The sequence below is a fragment of the Arvicanthis niloticus genome, chromosome 5 (genome assembly GCF_011762505.2).
Source record: "Arvicanthis niloticus isolate mArvNil1 chromosome 5, mArvNil1.pat.X, whole genome shotgun sequence".
Classification (NCBI taxonomy): Eukaryota; Metazoa; Chordata; class Mammalia; order Rodentia; family Muridae; genus Arvicanthis; species Arvicanthis niloticus.
The window spans coordinates 63,141,914-63,161,318 of NC_047662.1; the positions used below are offsets into that span (position 1 = coordinate 63,141,914).

Below are 19,405 nucleotides of genomic sequence, written 5' to 3' on the forward strand. Positions count from 1 at the left end.
TAGTACAGTCTGAAAGTACTGTTAAAAGCTGTATTAATTTCGCTCCTCCCAAATAAATTTTAAATACTCAGCATTTAAATATTAAAATACTAAATATTATCAGTTACTTAGAAACTAAGGACATAGCCATAACATAACTTTATGTTATGGGTTTAATTATTAAATTTAGCTATGGAAAGGGCACATATGGACCAATGAAAAACAATACGTATAACCATAGGTTATGTTTACTCCAGTTCTATTTACCTGGGGTCTAAAAAATGACTAGAAAAGAATGCTCAATAAAGAATAATCACAACTTGAAACACACATACTGCTTCATCTCAAACTCAAAGAACTTAGCACAAGCTGACATGAATAGACTCCTTTTTCATTACCTGTACGAGGATTCTTGGTCTTTGTGGTGAAGGAAAAGGGATATTTTGCATAAAATGTGAAATGTGCCTAGAAAAGATTGTAAAATACCATAGTTACTTTTCTTAAATGTATCTCAGATCTTAGCAAGCCTTTCATTCCACTATATATCATCCCAATAGAAAAATCATTTATTTAAAACTAGGCTAAAGAATACACTTTTGCAAAGCATACTCGTAGATTCTTATTATTCTGGTACTTACAAAGTTGAGGCAGGAGGATTACTACATATTGAAAACTAGCCTAGGCTTCCTAGTGAGTTCTAGGCCAGCCTGCACTACAAAGTAAGACCTTGTCTAATAAAACAAACAAAATCCATTATTTTCATCAGGAAAACAATAATCTAAAAGTAGCTCTAATAAAATACAGAAGCAGCTAAGAATAACTACACTCTTGCAGTAAGCCTTAGTTAAGTTCATAGTGGCTCACAGCAACCTGTAACTCTAGCCCCCGTCCTCGGGCCTCCGTGGGCAATCATATACTTGTGTAACTCTAGCCCCCATCCTCGGGCCTCCGTGGGCAATCATATACTTGTGTAACTCTAGCCCCCATCCTCGGGCCTCCGTGGGCAAGCATATATTTGTGTAACTCTAGCCCCCGTCCTCGGGCCTCCGTGGGCAATCATATATTTGTGGTGTACATATGTATAAACACAAACACACACAAATAAAAATAATCTTTTTTTAAAAAAGCTATTTCTGCCAGGCAGTGGAGGTATATGCCTTTAATCCCAGCACTCAGAAGGCAAAGGCAGGCAGATCTCTGAGTTCAAGGCCAGCATGGTCTACAGAGTAAATTCCAGGGCAGCTAGGGCTACACAGAGAAACCCTGTCTTAAAAGTAAAAACAAACCAGAGTTATTTTTATAGCCCTGCTTATCAATGCCAATGTAAGGAAATATAAGTAAGAAATTTAATCCTAGATTTATTACTTGAACTTTGAACACGTAAATGCTATTTCTCTACTTACAAACAATGTTTTTCAAGTTTCTCCAGAGGTCTATGCTCTTGGGAGAGACAGAATGTAGAATTTACCTTAAGAGACGAACAATGATCATATCATTGATCTCTGAGTCTGCTGTAGAAATCACAGGTTGTCAATTGTCTGTAAGCTTGCTTACGCCAATTACGTAATATCAATTGTTAAATTTCACCTCAGTGTAATTAATCTGACAACCAAAAATTACATGTAAAAAAATAAACCACTAACTTGCATTCTGGAAAAAAAATAGAAATCCTACTTTTATACTAAATTTTGATTTTGTGATGTTTGATGTTCTTAACCTTTCTTGGTTTGTTACTAAAGTCTTTATTAGATACAATAATAAACAAAAAACATGGGCTAGAGAGATGGCGCAGTAGGTAAAAGTGTCTGCTACCAAGCCTGACAACCTGAGTTTGATCCTCCTTCCAGAGCCCAATGGTGGAAGTAGAGAACTAACACTCAGTTACCTTCTGACCTCTCTTTGTGTGCCTTGGTGGTATATACACGTGTGCGCATAGATAAATGCACGTATATAGTAAGTTTTTATTTATTCATTTATTTCATTCACTAATTTTATGTGTCTGAGTGTTTTGTTTCTATGTATGTCTGTACACAACATGTGGAGGTCAGAAGAGTGTCTTAGCTATTCCAGAACTAGAGTTATGAGTCACTTGGGAGCTGACGTAAGGGTGCTGTAAATCCAACCCAAGTCTTCTGCAAGAACAAGTACTCTTCCCTGCTGAACCATCCCTCTTGGCCTCAAAAAGTAAATGAACCATGCATAGCTATAAAGTCCCTGAACTCAGAAACTACGAGGCCTAGGAGTTTGCAGCCAGTCTGAGCTACAAGGAGAACCCTGTCTGAAAACAAAACACCCCTCCCACCCCCTAAAAAAAAACCCAGTCCTCATAGCTCCACATCTATCTTCCTTTCTTATAAACCATTTCCATGACAAAGAAAATTGTAAAGCATTCTGCCTCGTGCTAAAATGACACATTTAAAATCAGTTAATTTACCTTTCTAACTTCCCCATTAGTTTAGAGATGAACATTCATTATACCTAGATCTTGCATTGGCTACTTACACAAAGCCCAAGTATACATTTGTTATCTTGATTTCTGAAGAACGAATAGGAAGAACGCACACATCTATGCAAGTTAGCTCCTCACCAGAATTCTTAAACCAATCATAAGGCCATGCTTACCAACTCCAACTTCAAGTTCCTAATTTCAACAATTTAGGTGGAGAAGGGAACAAGCTAAAATAAGGTGACTATGACTCTCCTCCTCTTCAACTCTGCTGCTAAGTTATATGAGCATTACACATCTGATTTCCAGAGACAAGACTCCTCATCATCATACATACTTTTCAATGGGAAGAGGATGTGGTCCAGACACAGAAACTTTGTAGATAAACATAAGAAATTTCTTAAAAGCTTCAAAAAAAGGCCAGTGTGAAAGCAAACAAATGCACTTGTTTGAATTGATGGGTTTGGAGACCACTTTTCTCTCCACGGGGGTCAACAGGCCCAGCTGTGTAAGTTGTTTCTCTGTTAGAAGTTCTCGAGAGTAAGGTTCATAAAACTGGATGGCAGCTCCATATACCTACAGTCAAAGAACTGTTGTAAGATTTGAAATTGTTTTTGAAAATTCATCTTTTTCTCTACATTTTTCACTTTTTATATTTCATGCTGAAAATTAAACCCCAAACCCCAAGCACCTTAGGCAACCACTCTACCCGTAGATAGTCATGCACAATGCTGTTTTTTAAGCAAATATATTCTGGGACTACATACTAAATAGATAAATAAAATGAAATATCTCAACCAGATATTTCAACCCAAACTCAACCAGATTTTGATCCAAATCCATCTAGATCCTCCCACAGAGTATGATTAAATATTTTAAGCATATATTATCTACAAAAAGAAAGAAAGAGGAGAAAATATATAATGGTAAACAGCAGAGATCCTGTGTTACGGTGGAAAGTGAGGGTTGATATATGTGCCATGGCACATGTACCTTCACATGTAGCTATGTTTAAAAAATGACAAATGTGACCAACTGTATGTTTCTGTATATTCAGTGCTCATAAAATAGCAGAACAGAACAGCAAAGAAAAAATTAGAAAAAGAAGAAAGGGCAACCTTTTATGCAGGTGGGGTGGCTTAGCAGGCATAACTTAACCTTGTAAGCCTGACACCCTGAGTCCAAACTGCCAGATTCCATAATAGGAACAGACTCCTCAAAGTTGCCCTCTGACCTCTACAAGCATATGCAACACGTGTATGCCTACACTCACACATGCATTTTTTTTAAAAAGGCAACCTTGTTTTGACTTGTCACTTTTAACCACTCTGTGTATTTTTACCCAATACCTAGAAAGAGTCCTCTAAGGACCTCACTCAACTTGTACTTGCTTGTATGTCATTTTTCAGAACACTGAATATACAGAAACATACAGTTGGTCACATTTGTCATTTTTTAAACGTAGCTACATGTGAAGGTACATGTGCCATGGCACATATATCAACCCTCACTTTCCACCGTGACACAGGATCTCTGCTGTTTACCATTATATATGGCCAGCTAAGTGGTCGAACAAGCTTCTGGGATTCTCCTGTTCCTGCTTCCCATGTTGCCACTGGAACACTGAGGTTACTGGTATGTACTACCATATCTGACTTTATGTGGGCTCTATGGATTCAAACATGGGTCCTCATACCTGCATGACAAGAAATTAAGCACTGAGCCATCTCTTCTGCCAACATTAATTTTCTTTTTCTCTTACGATACATAACCCTGACTTGTCTGAAACTCACAGAGATTCACGTTTCTGCCATCTGAGTACTGGGGTTAAAGGCAAGTGTTGCTCATCTCTGGACATACTAACCACTGTTATAACAGAATACAACTCAGTGACATTAATTTTTATAATCGTGTATAACCATCACTGTTATCCACTTTCAAAATCTTTTTTTGATCGCTAAAGAGAAGCTCTGTACCGCTTAAACAATAACTTCCCATTTCTCCCACTCCTAATCCAAACTTTTCGTAGTTTCTACTCTACTTTCTGTCTCAATAAAATTGCCTATTCTAATAGTACCTACTGTAGTTAGAAGCAGTGTTTATTCTTTTTGTGTCTTATTTTTCTTAGCATGTTTTCAAAATTCATTCATGTTACAGCATGTAGTTGAATTTTATTAAGGCTGAGTAATATTCTATACTATATATAAATCAAATTCCACTTTCCTTTCGCTCTTCAGTGGACACTTGTGCTGTGATAATACTGTACTGGCATCCAGGTTCTTTCTGAATCCCTAGGTTCAATGAGTCCCATGTTCTCTAGGTACAGTCTTCAGAATAGAACAAATTCAACAAGTAATTAATTCCGTTTTCCTTCTGAAAGAGCTTCCAATCTGTTGTTCATACAAGCAGGGTTCAAGGTTCCACTTTCTCTATATTCTCAGTAACACCGACTTTCTGATTTTTTGCTCTTACAACAGCCAACCTAATAGATGTGAAATGCTACTTTCCCGTAACTTTGCATGTGGAGAACTTGGCAGGAATCTGACACTGGCCAAGGACAAGGAAATGGGCTTCAGGCAGGAATCTGACATTGGGCCATGACAAGGAAGTAAGTTTAGGCAGGAATTTAATTTTAGGCTAAAACAGGGAAGTAATTTCAGGCAGGAATCTAAATCTTAGGCTAGAACAAAGAAGTAGGCTTCAGGCATGAAAATGACTTTGGGCTAGGACAGGGAAGTAGGCACAGATATTTTGGTCATCCCTATAAGCCCTTAGAAACAGTGATCATAGGAGTAATCATGGGACTTTATTGTCTTACTTGTTCTTTGACTATTTGTGTTTATTGTCTTGCTTGTTCCTTGACTATTTGTATCTATTGCATTGCTAGTTCTTCAACCTAGAACTGACCTTAATACTTACTTACATGTAATTAAAATGGTATAAAAGCAGATTGAGAAAAAATAAACCTGCCTCAGCCTCAGAACTGGCCTGGTCAGATGGTGAATTTTTTAGGCAAAATTGACAATCATTATCAAAAAGACAAGTTGTTACAATTTGCCTCTATGCATGCAAGTATTTCCTGTAAATGTATGCATGCAGTCCACAGAAAATGTGCTTGCTGTATTTACAGATGGATCATCTAATGGGAAAGCAGCATATGTGATTGGATCACAGGTTTATTCTCTTGAGTTTCTCCCCACTTGAGTACAAGTAATTGAACTACATGCTGTAGTGACTGTTTTTGAAATGTTGAAAAATCAAGCTTTCAATTTGTATACTGATATAACCAGTATATAGCTTATGGTTTGCAATTGCTTGAAATTGTTCCTTTTTTAATACCGCTAATTCTCAAATTTTGCAACTACTTATGAAACTACAAATCAATTTAAGAGAACGTACTGTTCCTTAATTTTATAGGACATTTAAGAACCCATACTGGATTGTTTGAACCCCTTAGGGCAATGCCACAGCAGATTTGTATTCCAGGCAGATTATAGGCCTTACAAGAACAATTAACCAAACAATCTCGTTCTTTACATCATCAAAATAGTAATAGTTTGAGACAACAATTTGGTATTTCTAGAGAATATACAAGTCAAATTGTAAAGACTTGTCCTGAATGTCCTCAGTTTCTTCCTACACCATATAATGGTGTTAGTCCTCAAGAACTCGCACCTAATCAATTATGGCAAATGGATGGTACTCATTTAAGGTTTTAGAAAATATGTACATGTGATGATTGACATCTTTTCAGGCTTTCTAGTTGCAACTGCTTTAACAGGAGAAGCAACTAAAAACATTCGTAGTTATTGCCTGTGTTGTTTTTCTATACTGGGTGTTCCCAAACAGATTAAAACAGATATTGAAACTGGCTATTGCAGTTGAGCATTTGAGACTTTCTGTTGGCAATTCAATATTACCCGTATTGCTGGGATTCCTTATAATCCTCAAGAACAAGGTATTGTGGAACAGGCTCATGAAACTTTAAAACAGTATCTTCATAAAATAAAAAAGGGGGAGTTATACCCCAGTACACCACAAAACTATTTAAATCATGCTCTTTTTATTCTAAATTTTTAAAATTTGGATGTTCAGGGACATTCAGCAGCTAAGAGCCTGTGGCATTCTCACACTTCCACTACATATGCTTCAGTGAAATGGAAGGATCCTATGACAGGCCAATGGCATGGACCTGACCCTGTACTCATATGGGGATGAGGTCATGTTTGTGCTTTTTCACAGGAAGAAAACAGGGCACAGTGGTTGCCAGAAAGGCTGATGTAACAAATGGAACAACCCCACCTTCCTGCTGATTGTCCTACTGATGATGACAATTCCTGCACATGGTGAAGTCCACTGGGCCTATGTTCCTGACCCACCACTGATACATCCAGCAGTGTGGTCTAGACTGGAGATTCTCGTGACCAGTAATAATACTCAACTTCTTGGATCCCTGGAGAGGGGAGTCAATTTATAATAAGACTGTGACTTTCAATGTGTTTGGTGATGGGACTCCTGTTTTCTTTGTGAAGAATAGTACAAATGATGGGTGTGTTTCAGTGTTTCCCCAAACTTGGAAGAAAAAAAGTTTCACAAACCGTCACTCAAAGCATAGAGATAGGCATGCCCAAACACTATAAGGAATTTGCCCCGATCCTCATGAGCTATGACAGTGGATCTGTACCCACAGAGAACGTGGGACAGGCATTTAACAAAAGTTATCAGATGGAAAGAATGTTTTATTCAACCTCCAGTATAATTTAATGTTTCCAATAAAATGTGAATTATTGATTGGGCAGAGAATCAATCAAACATTGGGCAAAAGGAGATGTCTATAGGCCTTTGGCAATCAGAAGCAGACCATTTCCAACGGCATATCTGGAAGTTAGCTGCAGCTCTCTATGAAGTTACACTGACTATAGATAACATTGGGACAGGATCTGGACTTCAAACAAGTGTTAGTGCATGTGTTAAAGCTCCCAATCTTTTATTAATTGGTCATGTTAAAATTACTTTTGTTTCTTCTAAAGTATTTAATAAAGCTGTATTGATTGTACACTTTCTAATTGTGTTAGTGTTGTAACCTGGCATGTCTGTTATGGAGGTCTATCAACCAGCTTTTGTTTTATTGCCTGTATTTCAGAACCTTGGTATTCTGAAAAAAGCTTGTAAGTACTGGAAGAAGTGAGTCAGGTTTTAAGTAGAAGCAAGAGGGTAGTGGAATTGATTATTGCTGGTATAGCAGCTTTAATTGCATTAATAGCTAGCACCACTCCTTCTGCAATTACTTTGACACAAGAAGTTAAGACAGCTATGTTTTTTTGTTATTCATCTAGCAAAAAAATGTTACTAATATTCTGAGGATTTAAGAGGATTTAGATAGCGGTTTGGAACAATGAATCGATGCTCTTTATGATACTATTCAAATTATTAAAGAGGAGGTTCAGGGTCTAAATGTAAGGAGCCGTCTTGAGTGCCATGCCAATTACCAATAGATTTGTGTTACTTCTAAAATTTACAATATTATAATTGGGAAAAAGTTCAAAGACACTTGCAGGGTATTTGGCATAATTCTAACACCTCTCTGGATGTTTTAGCTTTGCACACTGAAATTATGAATTTAAAGAATGTTGCTCTGCTGAGCTTTGATCCCACAAATACTACTGATAAAATTATCCATGGCCTGACATCAGTATTTCCGAATTGGTCAAGCTTCAAGAATGGTATATATAGCTTGATCAGGCTAGTCCTTTTGTCCTAGGAATATTTTTATTCCTGCCCATTGTAATAAAACTTGTCTTTAACAAAATTAACATGTTGGCTGCCAAAGTAGATGGCTTGAACCTGAAAATGGACCCCTAGACAGAGTTATTAATTTAACAGGCTGGCAAGCCAAGGACAGGTAAGATTCTGCACAAAGCCTTACCAACATAAGACAGAAATGCATTGCTTTTGATAATGCATATTCCATGATGGGGAAGGAAGGAAGGCATTCTTGTCAAAATGACCTAAGACAGGCTCAGTCTTGTTTATGAAATAAAAAGGGGGAGAGGCAGAGAGTTTTTGGGGCCGCTTGGCAGGAATCTGACATTAGGCTAGAACAAAGAAGTAATTTCAGGCAGGAATCTAAATTTTAGGCTAGAACAAAGAAGTAGGCTTCAGACACGAAAATAACTTTGGGCTAGGGACAGGGAAGTTGGCTCAGATATGTTGATCATCCTGATAAGCCCTTAGAAACAGTGATCATCGGAGTGTTCACAGAATTTTGTTTATTGCCTTGCTTGTTCCTTGACTATTTGCATCTACTGTATTACTAGTTCCTCAACCTAAGAACTGACTTTAATACTTGCATGTAATTAAAATGGTATAAAAGGAGACTGAAAAAAAAATTAAACCTGCCTCAGCCTCAGAACTCGTCTGGTCACTTGCATCTCCAAATTACAGGAAGCTGAGAATCTCTCACAAGCTTACTGGCCATTTATGTCTCTTTGGAGAAATGTCTATTTAAGTTTGCATGGTGCTTTGAATAAGAACGACCCTATAGGCTCACAGATTTGAGCCAATGTCCCTCTCTCTTCCTGCAGCCCATGAGTTGGGATGTGGAACTCTAAGCTACTTCTCTAGCATCATGTCTGCCAGCATGCCAAATGCTCCCCACCATGATGCTATGAACAACCTTTGAAAGTGAAAGCCAGCCCCAATCAAATGTTTTATGAGAGTTACCTTGGTTATAGTATCTTTTCACAGCAACAGAACTGTAAGCCTGTGATGCTTAATCTTAGTTGTCAACTTGACACAACTGAAAAGAGGTTTGGAACCTCAATTAAAGAACTACTTCTTCCACAATGGTCTGTGGCCATAACTGTGAGGCATTTTCCTAAGTGCACATTGATGTCTCAGGGCCCTAACCGCTGTGGGCAGTACCATTTCTAAAATGGTGAGCCTGATCTGTTCTATAAATTAGCTGAAAATGAGCTGGAGAAAGAGACAGTAAACCATTTTCATCCATAGTCTCTCCTGGTTCAATTCCTGCCCTGACTTCCCTCAATGATAGACTATGACTTGGAAGCGTAGGATGAAATAAACTATTTTATCCTAAAGTTGCTTTAGGCCATGGTGTTTATCACAACAGAAAGCAAACTTAGACGCAGTCCTTTGACCCATTTTTGAATTGGGATGGTCAAGACTTTGCTGTTAGTGTGTTTATATACTTTGAACATAAACTTATGAGCTAGGGGTATAAACAGAATACTTTGCCTGCAAAGAGGTCCCTGAGTTAAATCCCCATCAGAAAAAAATAAAAGCCTTTTAAGATACATATTTTACAAATATTTTCTCCCTTCTTGTCAGTTGTGATTTCTTTCCCACTCTTAAAATGTTGGGGCTTTTGGTTAGTTTGTTTTGAGGCAGTCTCATGTAATCCTGGTTGGCTTCAAACGTAAGAGGCTCAGGCTCCTTGTCAAAGTGCCAAAGGTGTACACCACTCAAATACTCTTGAACAGATCAAAGCCTTTCATTTTGTTAACATCTAATTTAGCCATTTCTTTTCTGTTTTGACCTTTTGGTGTCATATTAGCAAATTCAAGGGCATGCATGAAGACTTTTCCCAATGGTTTCTTGTAAAATATTTCTTTAAAATTTTATTATTAGAGAGAAGGAATACGAATGTGTGTGTGTGTGCAGCGCATGTTTTCAGTGTGAAGATCAGAGGGCCAATCTGTGGAATTAGTTCTCTTTTTAGTGATTCCCAGGGACCAAAGTCAGATGACCAGGCTTGTGGGGCATGTGCCTTTACCTTTCTGGCCAGCCCTCCAAGAGATTTATACTTTTCAGTCCTTAAAATGAAGCCTAAGGTAGAATCTGAGTTTAGCATGTGATTTGGCTGCTTGTCTGGTGATGGTAATACAACTCAAGGCTAGATCACTGAAGTACAGCTGACTTTCACATGATCTAATCCCTACCTGGTTGTCTGTCACATCTAAACTCTTTATTCTCCCTTTTTCTCCAGTTATCTGAAGTTATAGGTCCCTATGTGGCCTGAACTATGTGCTATTCCTCAGTCTCCCAGTGAAGCGCCTGTGGCAGGCTAATAGCCATGCTCTATGTTAGGTTGACTATTTTCACCTCAAGCCACTAAAACAATTCTCATCAAGATTACCAATAGTGATCTAACAAAAATACTTTCAGTACTTACCTCCTTTTCCTCTCTATAACAAAATTAAAACTGACAGTCCTATCTTCAAAATCTTGACTTCTCTGGTATGAAAGTAAACACTTTATTCTGCTAACTTCTTTCCCACTATAGATCCAATTCTGTTCATCATTTAAATACTGCCATTTTCCGGCTAATTCTATTGAGAAAATTTCATTCTCTAATGGTTTGAACTACAACCATCTCACTAACAGAACACCAATCTTTATTTTTGTCTGACCTCGTTCCAGAAATCAATTCCTATGTCTAGATGACTTCGTAACATCACTATCTAGACAGACAACATAAGCCACTATTTTCAAAAGTCAAAAGACACTAGAAGGATGGCTCAGTGAATGAAACACTTGCCACACAAGCATGAGAAACTGTGCTTAGATTACAAAAATGTAATCTTTGCTAATCTACTCTTTTGGAATTCATTTATTGAACCTTCTAACTCTATAAGTTATATTTTTGTTTGTTATCTGCTTTTTTGTTTGTTTAATACAGGGTCCCATTGTCCCCTGCTGGGACAGAATTGCTGTGTAGACCTGACTGGCCTCAAACTCAGAGATCTACCTGCCTCCCAAGTGCTGGAATTAAAGGTATATACTACCATGCCGAGCCATATCTGCTGTATTTTTGAATTTCATGTTCTACCATTTTCAGTGCTACATTTTAGAAAGTCTACGTCCTCTTCATCAATTCAGCCTTTGGGTATTGATATGTGTGTTGTTGAAACCATTTGCTGAAAGCTAGGCATGGTAGAACATGCCTATAATTCAACGCAAGAAGCCAAGGCAAGAAGATTCATATAAATGAGGTCAGTCTAAACTTCATAGTGAGACACTATCTCAAAAAACAAAAATCAAAGTCAATTAATTTTAATTGCACTTACTTTTTATTTTTACAAATTATATTCCTTATTTCTAGTCATCTGTTTTCTTCTGTCTACTAATTTTGTTTGTTTGTTTTGAGACAGAATCTCTCTATGTACCTCTGGCTATCATAGAACTCGCTTTGTAGACCAGGCTGACCTCAAACTCACAGATCTCTTTGAACCTTCCTCTCTGCCTCCCAATAACAGTTTTCATGTCATTTTTTAAAAATTTTATAAACTTTATTATTTTAAAAAAGCTTGCAAATAAAAAAAAAATCATATACTAAAATCAACCCGACTTAAAGTCTGCTAATTCTATCTGTGTAGAAATTCACTGGGTTGTGCATTCTTTGGGACTGGTTATTTTTGACTTTTACATTGGGAATTATAGTAATATCTTTTATCCACACAATGCTAACATTCAAAAAAAAATATATGAACCATTTTACAGCATTAAAATATGGACAAAACAAGTTTAATCAATAAGACACAAAATATACCTTTTCAGCTGAAGAACCTGTTAGGACAAATGTTGAGAAAACAGGAAGTGGGTATTTGGTTTGAGGATCCCAGCATTCGATAGTGGCTCCCATAGGAAGGCAGAAGAGAGGCACGGATTCTGAGAGCGGAAAAGACTCATAGTCTTCTTCTGGATATCGAAAAATCAAACCTTTCAAAAAAGGATAACATTTCTTTTTTTTTAAAAAAAATCACTTTTATATAAATTATTCATGATACATACTTAATAATACATTGTAATATCAAATTTCTTAGAAATATTTGTATAAATTTTTTTTGTTGTTTTGTTTTGTTTTTCGAGACAGGGTTTCTCTGTGTAGCCCTGGCTGTCCTAAAACTCACTCTGTAGACCAGGCTGGCCTCGAACTCAGAAATCCACCTGCCTCTGCCTCCCAAGTGCTGGGATTAAAGGCGTGCGTTACCACCGCCCGGCTTGTATAAAATTTTTAAATTAATTTTTTCTATAACAAAAATTAAGATAAGCCAATCTATCCTTTATATGTTATCCTTGAACTTATAATAACAACATAAAATGTATTAAGAATATTCCAGGACAGCCTGGGCTCTATTAGATGGAGAAACCCTATCTCAAAAAAAAAAAAAAAAAAAAAAAAAAAAAAAAGATACTAATAACGAATTCAGCCAATCTGATCCACAATCAACAGATTTTTTTTTTACCTAAATATGTCAATACCTTGTAAAGAATGATAAGAAAGATAAAGGCAAATTTACTAATTACTTCAATTAGCCTTTGGGGAAAATTCAGAGAAGAGATAAATGGTATTTCTTAAATGTAAGACAGTGCTGAGACCTATGGTGTAAAAGGCATTCAACATGAGGAAAGTCTGTGACTCCTAGGAAAGAGGGCAGGGAGCAAGCAGCCCCAGAGCTCCAACAGAGCCCTCAGACACAGGAGCTGCACACCATCAATTAATTAGCCTCCAATGTCACCAATATACAGCCTACTTCCAAGCTAAAAACTTCAAAGTTCAGTCTCTAAAACTCTATTCTCTGTGTAAAATACAGATTCTCAACACTTTGCAAACTTTCTGTAAATATTTTAAATTTGAGCATTGTCTATTGGTACTATCTCCCTTTCAAAGAAAAGACTTCAAGGTAATCATGTATTATAGACACATTACAATAATATCATATTCTAAAATAATTCTGAATTTCCTAGTAATTGTTGCTTTTGTTTTGTGTAAAGTAAATGGTTTAATTCATTAGTTTAAATGATGTTATGAGGACAAGAGTTTTCAGATATGGGTTTGCCTAACTTTCCTAAAATAAATTTCATCCCAAAAAACTGCATAAGCAAAAAGTAATTGACATTGCTTCTTTTCATAAAGAAGCATTCCAGTATCTGCTATTTACAACTGGAGCATACCTGTATTTTCAGATTTTATCCCACCATACCAGTGGGATGAAGAAGTCACACTTAAATCTTTACAGCCCTTGACACTTTAGTGTTCTGTTAGAATGTGGCGATAGATTTCCCAAAAACTTCATGGCAGAAAAGTTTCTCAGGCCCTCCTCTCCTCCACATAGCTGATTCTTTGCAACAAGAGAGAAAGGAAGCAAGTCCACCTTTCATGGCAAGTAACATGTGCTTTCAAATCAGACACACAAAGATAAGAGAAGGAAATGTAACAAGTAAAGACGCAGTTTGACATCTTTATGATTGCCCATACAAAGACCAAAGAGTAAGCAATTTTCACTGAGTTATTAAATCTATTAGTATAGACCAAAAGCTTGGAGGTTTATGCCTCAAATGCTTTCTTGGACAAAAGTTTAAATTTAACAACATATAGAGGGTGGTATTAGTAAATGTTACAGCATATAATAAGAAAACTTCAATATTTACATGCTAAAATTATACATAATTAATAAATAAATCAATTCGACAAAGTATATAACAAAACACATTTTGTCTCTTCTAGCTAGCCCAATGTAATAAGCATTCACTAGTTTGTTCAATTGAGACAGATCTTCAGTTCACTTACCAGCCTTATATGCTATTGCATTTGAAGCAGGCACAGACTTCTTGTAACATAGAAACACATTGGAACCCCACTGTAAAAGATAAATAAGTTTTCAAAAAACTAACCAAAAGTGAAAGGGCAGAACTGATGATCTTTAATGTCCTTTAGAGATTTTGATATTTAGCCACACAAATCATTTATAACTCGTAGTGAGTCAGGAGAGTTAATACCTGCCAGTAACCCCAACATTCAGGATGAGGAGGCAGAGGGTAGTAAATGAGGCTACCCTGGGTTACAAAATACAAAGATCCTGTCTTTAAAAACAAACAAAAAGAGCAATGGTGGTGCATGCCTTTAATCCCAGCACTCTGGAGGCAGAGGCAAGAGGATGCCTGTGAGTTTTGAGGCCAGTCTGGTCTACAGAGCAAGTTCCATGTTAGCGAGAGGACCACACAGAGAAACCCTGGGTTCGGGGGAGAGCTGGGTGTCTTAGTTAATAATAAATGCCTGTCTAATATGTGTGAAGCCCTGAGTCTGATTCCCCAGTGCCACATAAAATTGGGCTTGGTGGTGCATACATGTTATCTTGGCACTAGGGAGGTAGAGACAGGAGACTGGAAGTTCAAGGTTTTCTTTACCTTTATAGCCATTTCCAGACCAGCCTGGGATAGCAGACATGAGACTCTGACTCAACAACAACAATAATAAATATTCTTAAACTAAAACCTACATTTATAAGGGTAGAAATGTAGCTCAGTGGTAGAGTTCAATTCCAGCACCCAAAAATAAATAAATAAATAAAAACACAATTTACAGACTATATGGAATAACGTACAAATATGTTTAACAACACTCACTGGAAAGAACAAGTTGGGTTTTTTTTTTTTTTTTTTTTTTTTTTTGGTTTTGTTGGGTTTTTTTTTTAAAGTTTAGAAAAGTTTCAAACAGTTTCAAAAAGTTTAGAGTTGATGAGGCCAGTGGGATGATGGCTCAGTGGCCAAAGGTGCTCACTGTTAAGCCTGACACCTGAGTTCAATCTTCCGGGAGCCACATGCTGGAAACAGATACTCAAGTCCCAAAAGTGATCTTCTGCCCTCCATGTGTGCACACATGCAAGACAACATGCACACGCCTGGGGGAGGGGGTGATGGGAGTAACTTTTTAAAAAGTGTATAGTTTTGTAATCATTCAGAGTCTATGAGTGCTTGAAAGAAAGCCACACAGAGAGAAATGAACACAGGAATGCCTGAATTCCCTAGGAGACTATGAGGTTATCACCTCCACTAACAGTTATGGACGTATGCATCACCATCTATCTTCACAATAAATCTAACCCAATGCTAAGCATTAGTCTTATAAAATTATAATTCCATGTGCTTATTTAAGGCAGGTCTGACTTTTGTAGCCCAGATCGTCTAAGGATTGCTCTATTCCACCAAGGTTGGCTTTGAATTCCTGACTCTTCTGCCCATACCTCAGTGATGGGATTATAGTCATGTCTGATTTTTACTAGCTCTGTCAAAAAGGAAAACCACAATGTAAGGAGAGTTCCCACTCAATCTATCTGCAACTGTCATTAAAGCTACTATTGAAAACTAAAGGTTAATAAATCTCTATATTGATATAACAGGAAATATTAAAATACACAGACATACATAAAATCCCAAGCTGAAATTATACTTTTTCTGTGTCGTCAGAATACTAAAAATCATGGTTTATGCATATTAGAAAGACAAAGATAGTGCTCCACAATAAGGGAGCTGGTCTAGCATGCACAGGCCCTGGCTTGATCCCCAGCTCCACAAGTCCTATTAAATTTAAAAACTGGAGACATAAAAATATAAACAAGAATCATAAAAATATGAAAATATACTATGGACCCAGTATTAAACTTGTTGGCTTATTTCCAAACAAAACTCTGAAAAGGAAGCAACTCTGCTCTTACCATGCCACAGTTTAAGTTTTTATCAACTTTGCAGAAGGTATGAGGAGGGGTCTCTCCTTTACTGGTTATAATCACACAGATATCAGTTACAGCCAAGGAATTCTGGGACCGCACAGGAGGAGCCCTTCGATAGGTGATAAAGATTCTCTGAGACGTGGTTGAACTATTGTTGACATTGGCACAGCGGCCATATGGCGTGGCTTGGATCACTTCACATCCTGAAATAAGCCTTTCTTTCCCTTCATATAGCACTCTGTACGGCAGGGAGGAAAGGGAGAGAAAGGTTTTAAGTTAATACTGTTTTCTTCTTGAAATGAGCAAACAAAACTTTAGTCATTCCTGTTGCTCTCCAAACTTCAACCAGAAACCATAACTAAAATTATTAGAAATTATACTTCTCTGGAGTAATTTCTAAAGGCTTAAATATGATTTAAGAAGCAAAAATTAGATTGAGCGATTCAACTTTTAATGACAAACACTTAAGAAAGGAATGGGAATACTACAGACATCCTCAGGTCAGGTTCTAAAACTTCTACAGAGTAGTCAGGTGGTTTTAGAAAAACATCCCTCCTAATTCTTGTCACGCTTTTATCTTTAAAAATCCTTAGACAGAATGAGCTCCACTTACTAGGGAGACAAAGGCATGAAGATCAAGGTCAGCCTGGTCTACACAAGTTCCAGGCCAGACAGGGAAAGAAAGCAATCAACGGCAAAACCATACATTCAACAAATACTATCAAGGAAGTAAAATGTGCTAAGTATCCCAACTGAGGCACTCGACTAACAAAGTCCAAGGCCTACCTTGGATACACAGGGAACTCCAGTTCAGCCTAGGCTACAAAGTGAAATCCTGTATCAAAACAAAGAAAGAAAGAAAACCCCAAACCTCTCTGGCTTGAGAGGTGGCTCAGTAGGTCAAGGCACTTACTGCCAAGCCCAACCTTAGCTCTGATTGCAGAGACCCACATGGTGAAAACAGAGAAATGACTCCTGTAGGCTGAACTCCACATGTACCCACACATATATTTGCACACAAAGTCATTTTAAAATGTAATTTCAAAAACAGTAAGTTAAAAATAACTATACAAAATGTGAAAAAAAAATCAAGTCATATAAGATAATACAATTTTTAAATGTATACACAACAGGACATGGTGGCACATCATGTCCTGCATTTATGATGATGAGACTGCCTCGGGTATAATTAAGACTGCCTCAGGAAAATAAAGGGGGCCAGGTGTGGTGGTACACACCTTTCCTCCCAGAACTCAGGGGGAAGAGGCAAATAGATCTCTACATAATAAACCTAGGAGTTCCAGGTCAGTCAGACATAGTGAGACCTTGTCTCAAAATCCTAAGCCAAGTTGGGCTGGAGAAATGGCTCAGTAGTTAGAGTACAGCTGCTCTTCCAGGAGACTCACATGGTGCACACACATACATAACACAAAACGCCCTCACACATAAAATAAATATTTTTAAAAATAAGTAAAAAATTTAAAAATATATAAATTAATAAAAAAAAAAAAAAAAAAGCTAGGTGGAGGACATATGAGAACTCTGTTACCCTTGCAGTTTCTGTATCAAGATAATGTTTTCAACTAAACTCCTTTTTGCCAGGGCTCAGGACAGCTAGGCAGAACTGAAAGCTCTAGAGCAGACTAGGCTGTGCAGCTAGACCATGTCTCCAGAAACCAAGTAAGTACTATTTTTAAAAAATGCTTAAAATGAAATGTAAACAAGACATTTAAAAAAAAAGATATGCAAATGTGGCCAAAACCACAATTCTTTGTGTGTGTCTGTGTGTGTCTGTGTGTGTTAGGATGGGGGTGGTTCTAAGACAGGCTTTCAAGTAATCTATCAAACTATCAAACTAGATATACAGCCAGATAGCCTTCAGTACTGATCCTGCCAAGATCACAGTCGAGTACCTCCATGACCACCAGGCTCTATCATCAGTTTTTATAGGAATAGTTACAATAAACATGACATTTTCAACATAATATCCACACATAGTAAATCATCAGGGGATTATAAAAATAACATCATTTTCAAAGAAAAATAGCAACATAAATTTCTGAAATTAAAATTTGTAGCAGTTACAAAGAAGAAATCTTAATGAATAATTAACAAACTACAACTGCTCTTATTTTTTTAAATGATTTATTTTTATTTATGTCTACATGAGGGAGTCAGATCCCATGGATTTACAGACAGTTATGAGTTGCAATTTGGGTTACGGAAATTGAACTCAGGTCTTCCAAAGCAGCAGCCAGTGCTCTTAATTACCAAGCCATCTCTTAGCCTCCCACAACAGCTACTGAAAAAAGTTTTTTTGGTTTTCTTGGTTGTTTTGATTTTTCGACACAACCTTGGCAGTCCTGACACTCACTCTGTAGACCAGGCTGGCCTGGAACTCAGAGATCTATCTGCCTCTGCCTCCTGAGTGCTGGGCATATTGAGTGCACCATTACTATCCAGCTTTTTTTTTTTTTTTTTTTTTTTTTTTTAATAAGCAGCCTGGGAATTGAACCCAGAAGCTTGTATGTTAAGCAAAGTAGGCCCATCTCTAGGGAGAGAGAAGAAAAGACTTCCCCTGAACCCAATATTTGAGATAGGATCTCATGAAGCCTAGGTTGGTCTTGAACCTGGTATACAGACAAAGATGACCTCAGCATTTTAATCTTCCTGCTTCAATCTCTCAAGTGCTTAGATACAGGCATGAGCCACAACTAGCATCTAAATACATATTTTAAAAAGAAATGCCCTTTCTTAAAGATGTTCACATTTCTAGTTATTCATCGTTCAACACATATTATCTCTTAAAAAAACAATGCCTATTATCATAACTCCTCATGTTTTTATATCTAATTAAGAGCATGTATAGATATACAATATATCTTTAAACTTAATCTTGAAATAAAAAATAATAAAACTATCAGAAACTTCATATTTCTATTAGGTATGTTTTTTTACCTTTAAATAAATTTAATTCCCTTTACCATAGCAAAAGAGAGTGATCATACCCAATATCTGTAAGGGGTGGTTTATCTCTCCCTCTCCTGTAACACAGGAAAAGCTCTGGGCTTTTCAGACTTCCATAATTCAGGTTTGCTTGGAGTGCTGATGGAGTGGCTTCAACACAGGTGTAACCTTCAGGTACAGTTTCCCCAGCTGATTTGATAATAACAGCAATGTCTGTGATTGGAGCTTTAGGGCCAATTGAATTAGTATCTATACGATTTATTTCTTGATCCAAAGGAGTGGATGTATCAGTGAGACCTGCCACAACGAAGTAGTCTGTCACTCTTGGTCCTTTGTCTTCTATCATGATGGCTATTCTATTTCCTAAAAGAGAAGAAAATGTATCATTGATTGGAAATACTTTATACTGATCAAAATTAAGATATTCTTGAGTTAGGAATAATCAGCTACACATTTCTCAAATTTGTAATCAAACTTTATT

General features: G+C 37.1%; 1 protein-coding gene across 3 annotated transcripts in view; it reads right to left on the bottom strand.

Moving 5' to 3' along the window:
* Nucleotides 1-19,405, bottom strand: part of Dennd4c (DENN domain containing 4C) — a 98,523-nt gene that overhangs the window by 60,850 nt on the left and 18,268 nt on the right. For all 3 annotated transcript variants that reach the window (XM_034502195.2, XM_034502196.2, XM_076934694.1), the window contains 6 exons: nucleotides 18,966-19,287; nucleotides 15,943-16,195; nucleotides 14,019-14,088; nucleotides 11,997-12,166; nucleotides 2,763-3,001; nucleotides 378-444 (listed from right to left, as the gene is read on the bottom strand). In XM_034502195.2, the coding sequence (XP_034358086.1) occupies nucleotides 378-444; nucleotides 2,763-3,001; nucleotides 11,997-12,166; nucleotides 14,019-14,088; nucleotides 15,943-16,195; nucleotides 18,966-19,270 (1,104 nt within the window). In that variant the 5' untranslated portion in view covers nucleotides 19,271-19,287. The remainder of the gene's footprint in view (nucleotides 1-377; nucleotides 445-2,762; nucleotides 3,002-11,996; nucleotides 12,167-14,018; nucleotides 14,089-15,942; nucleotides 16,196-18,965; nucleotides 19,288-19,405) is intronic.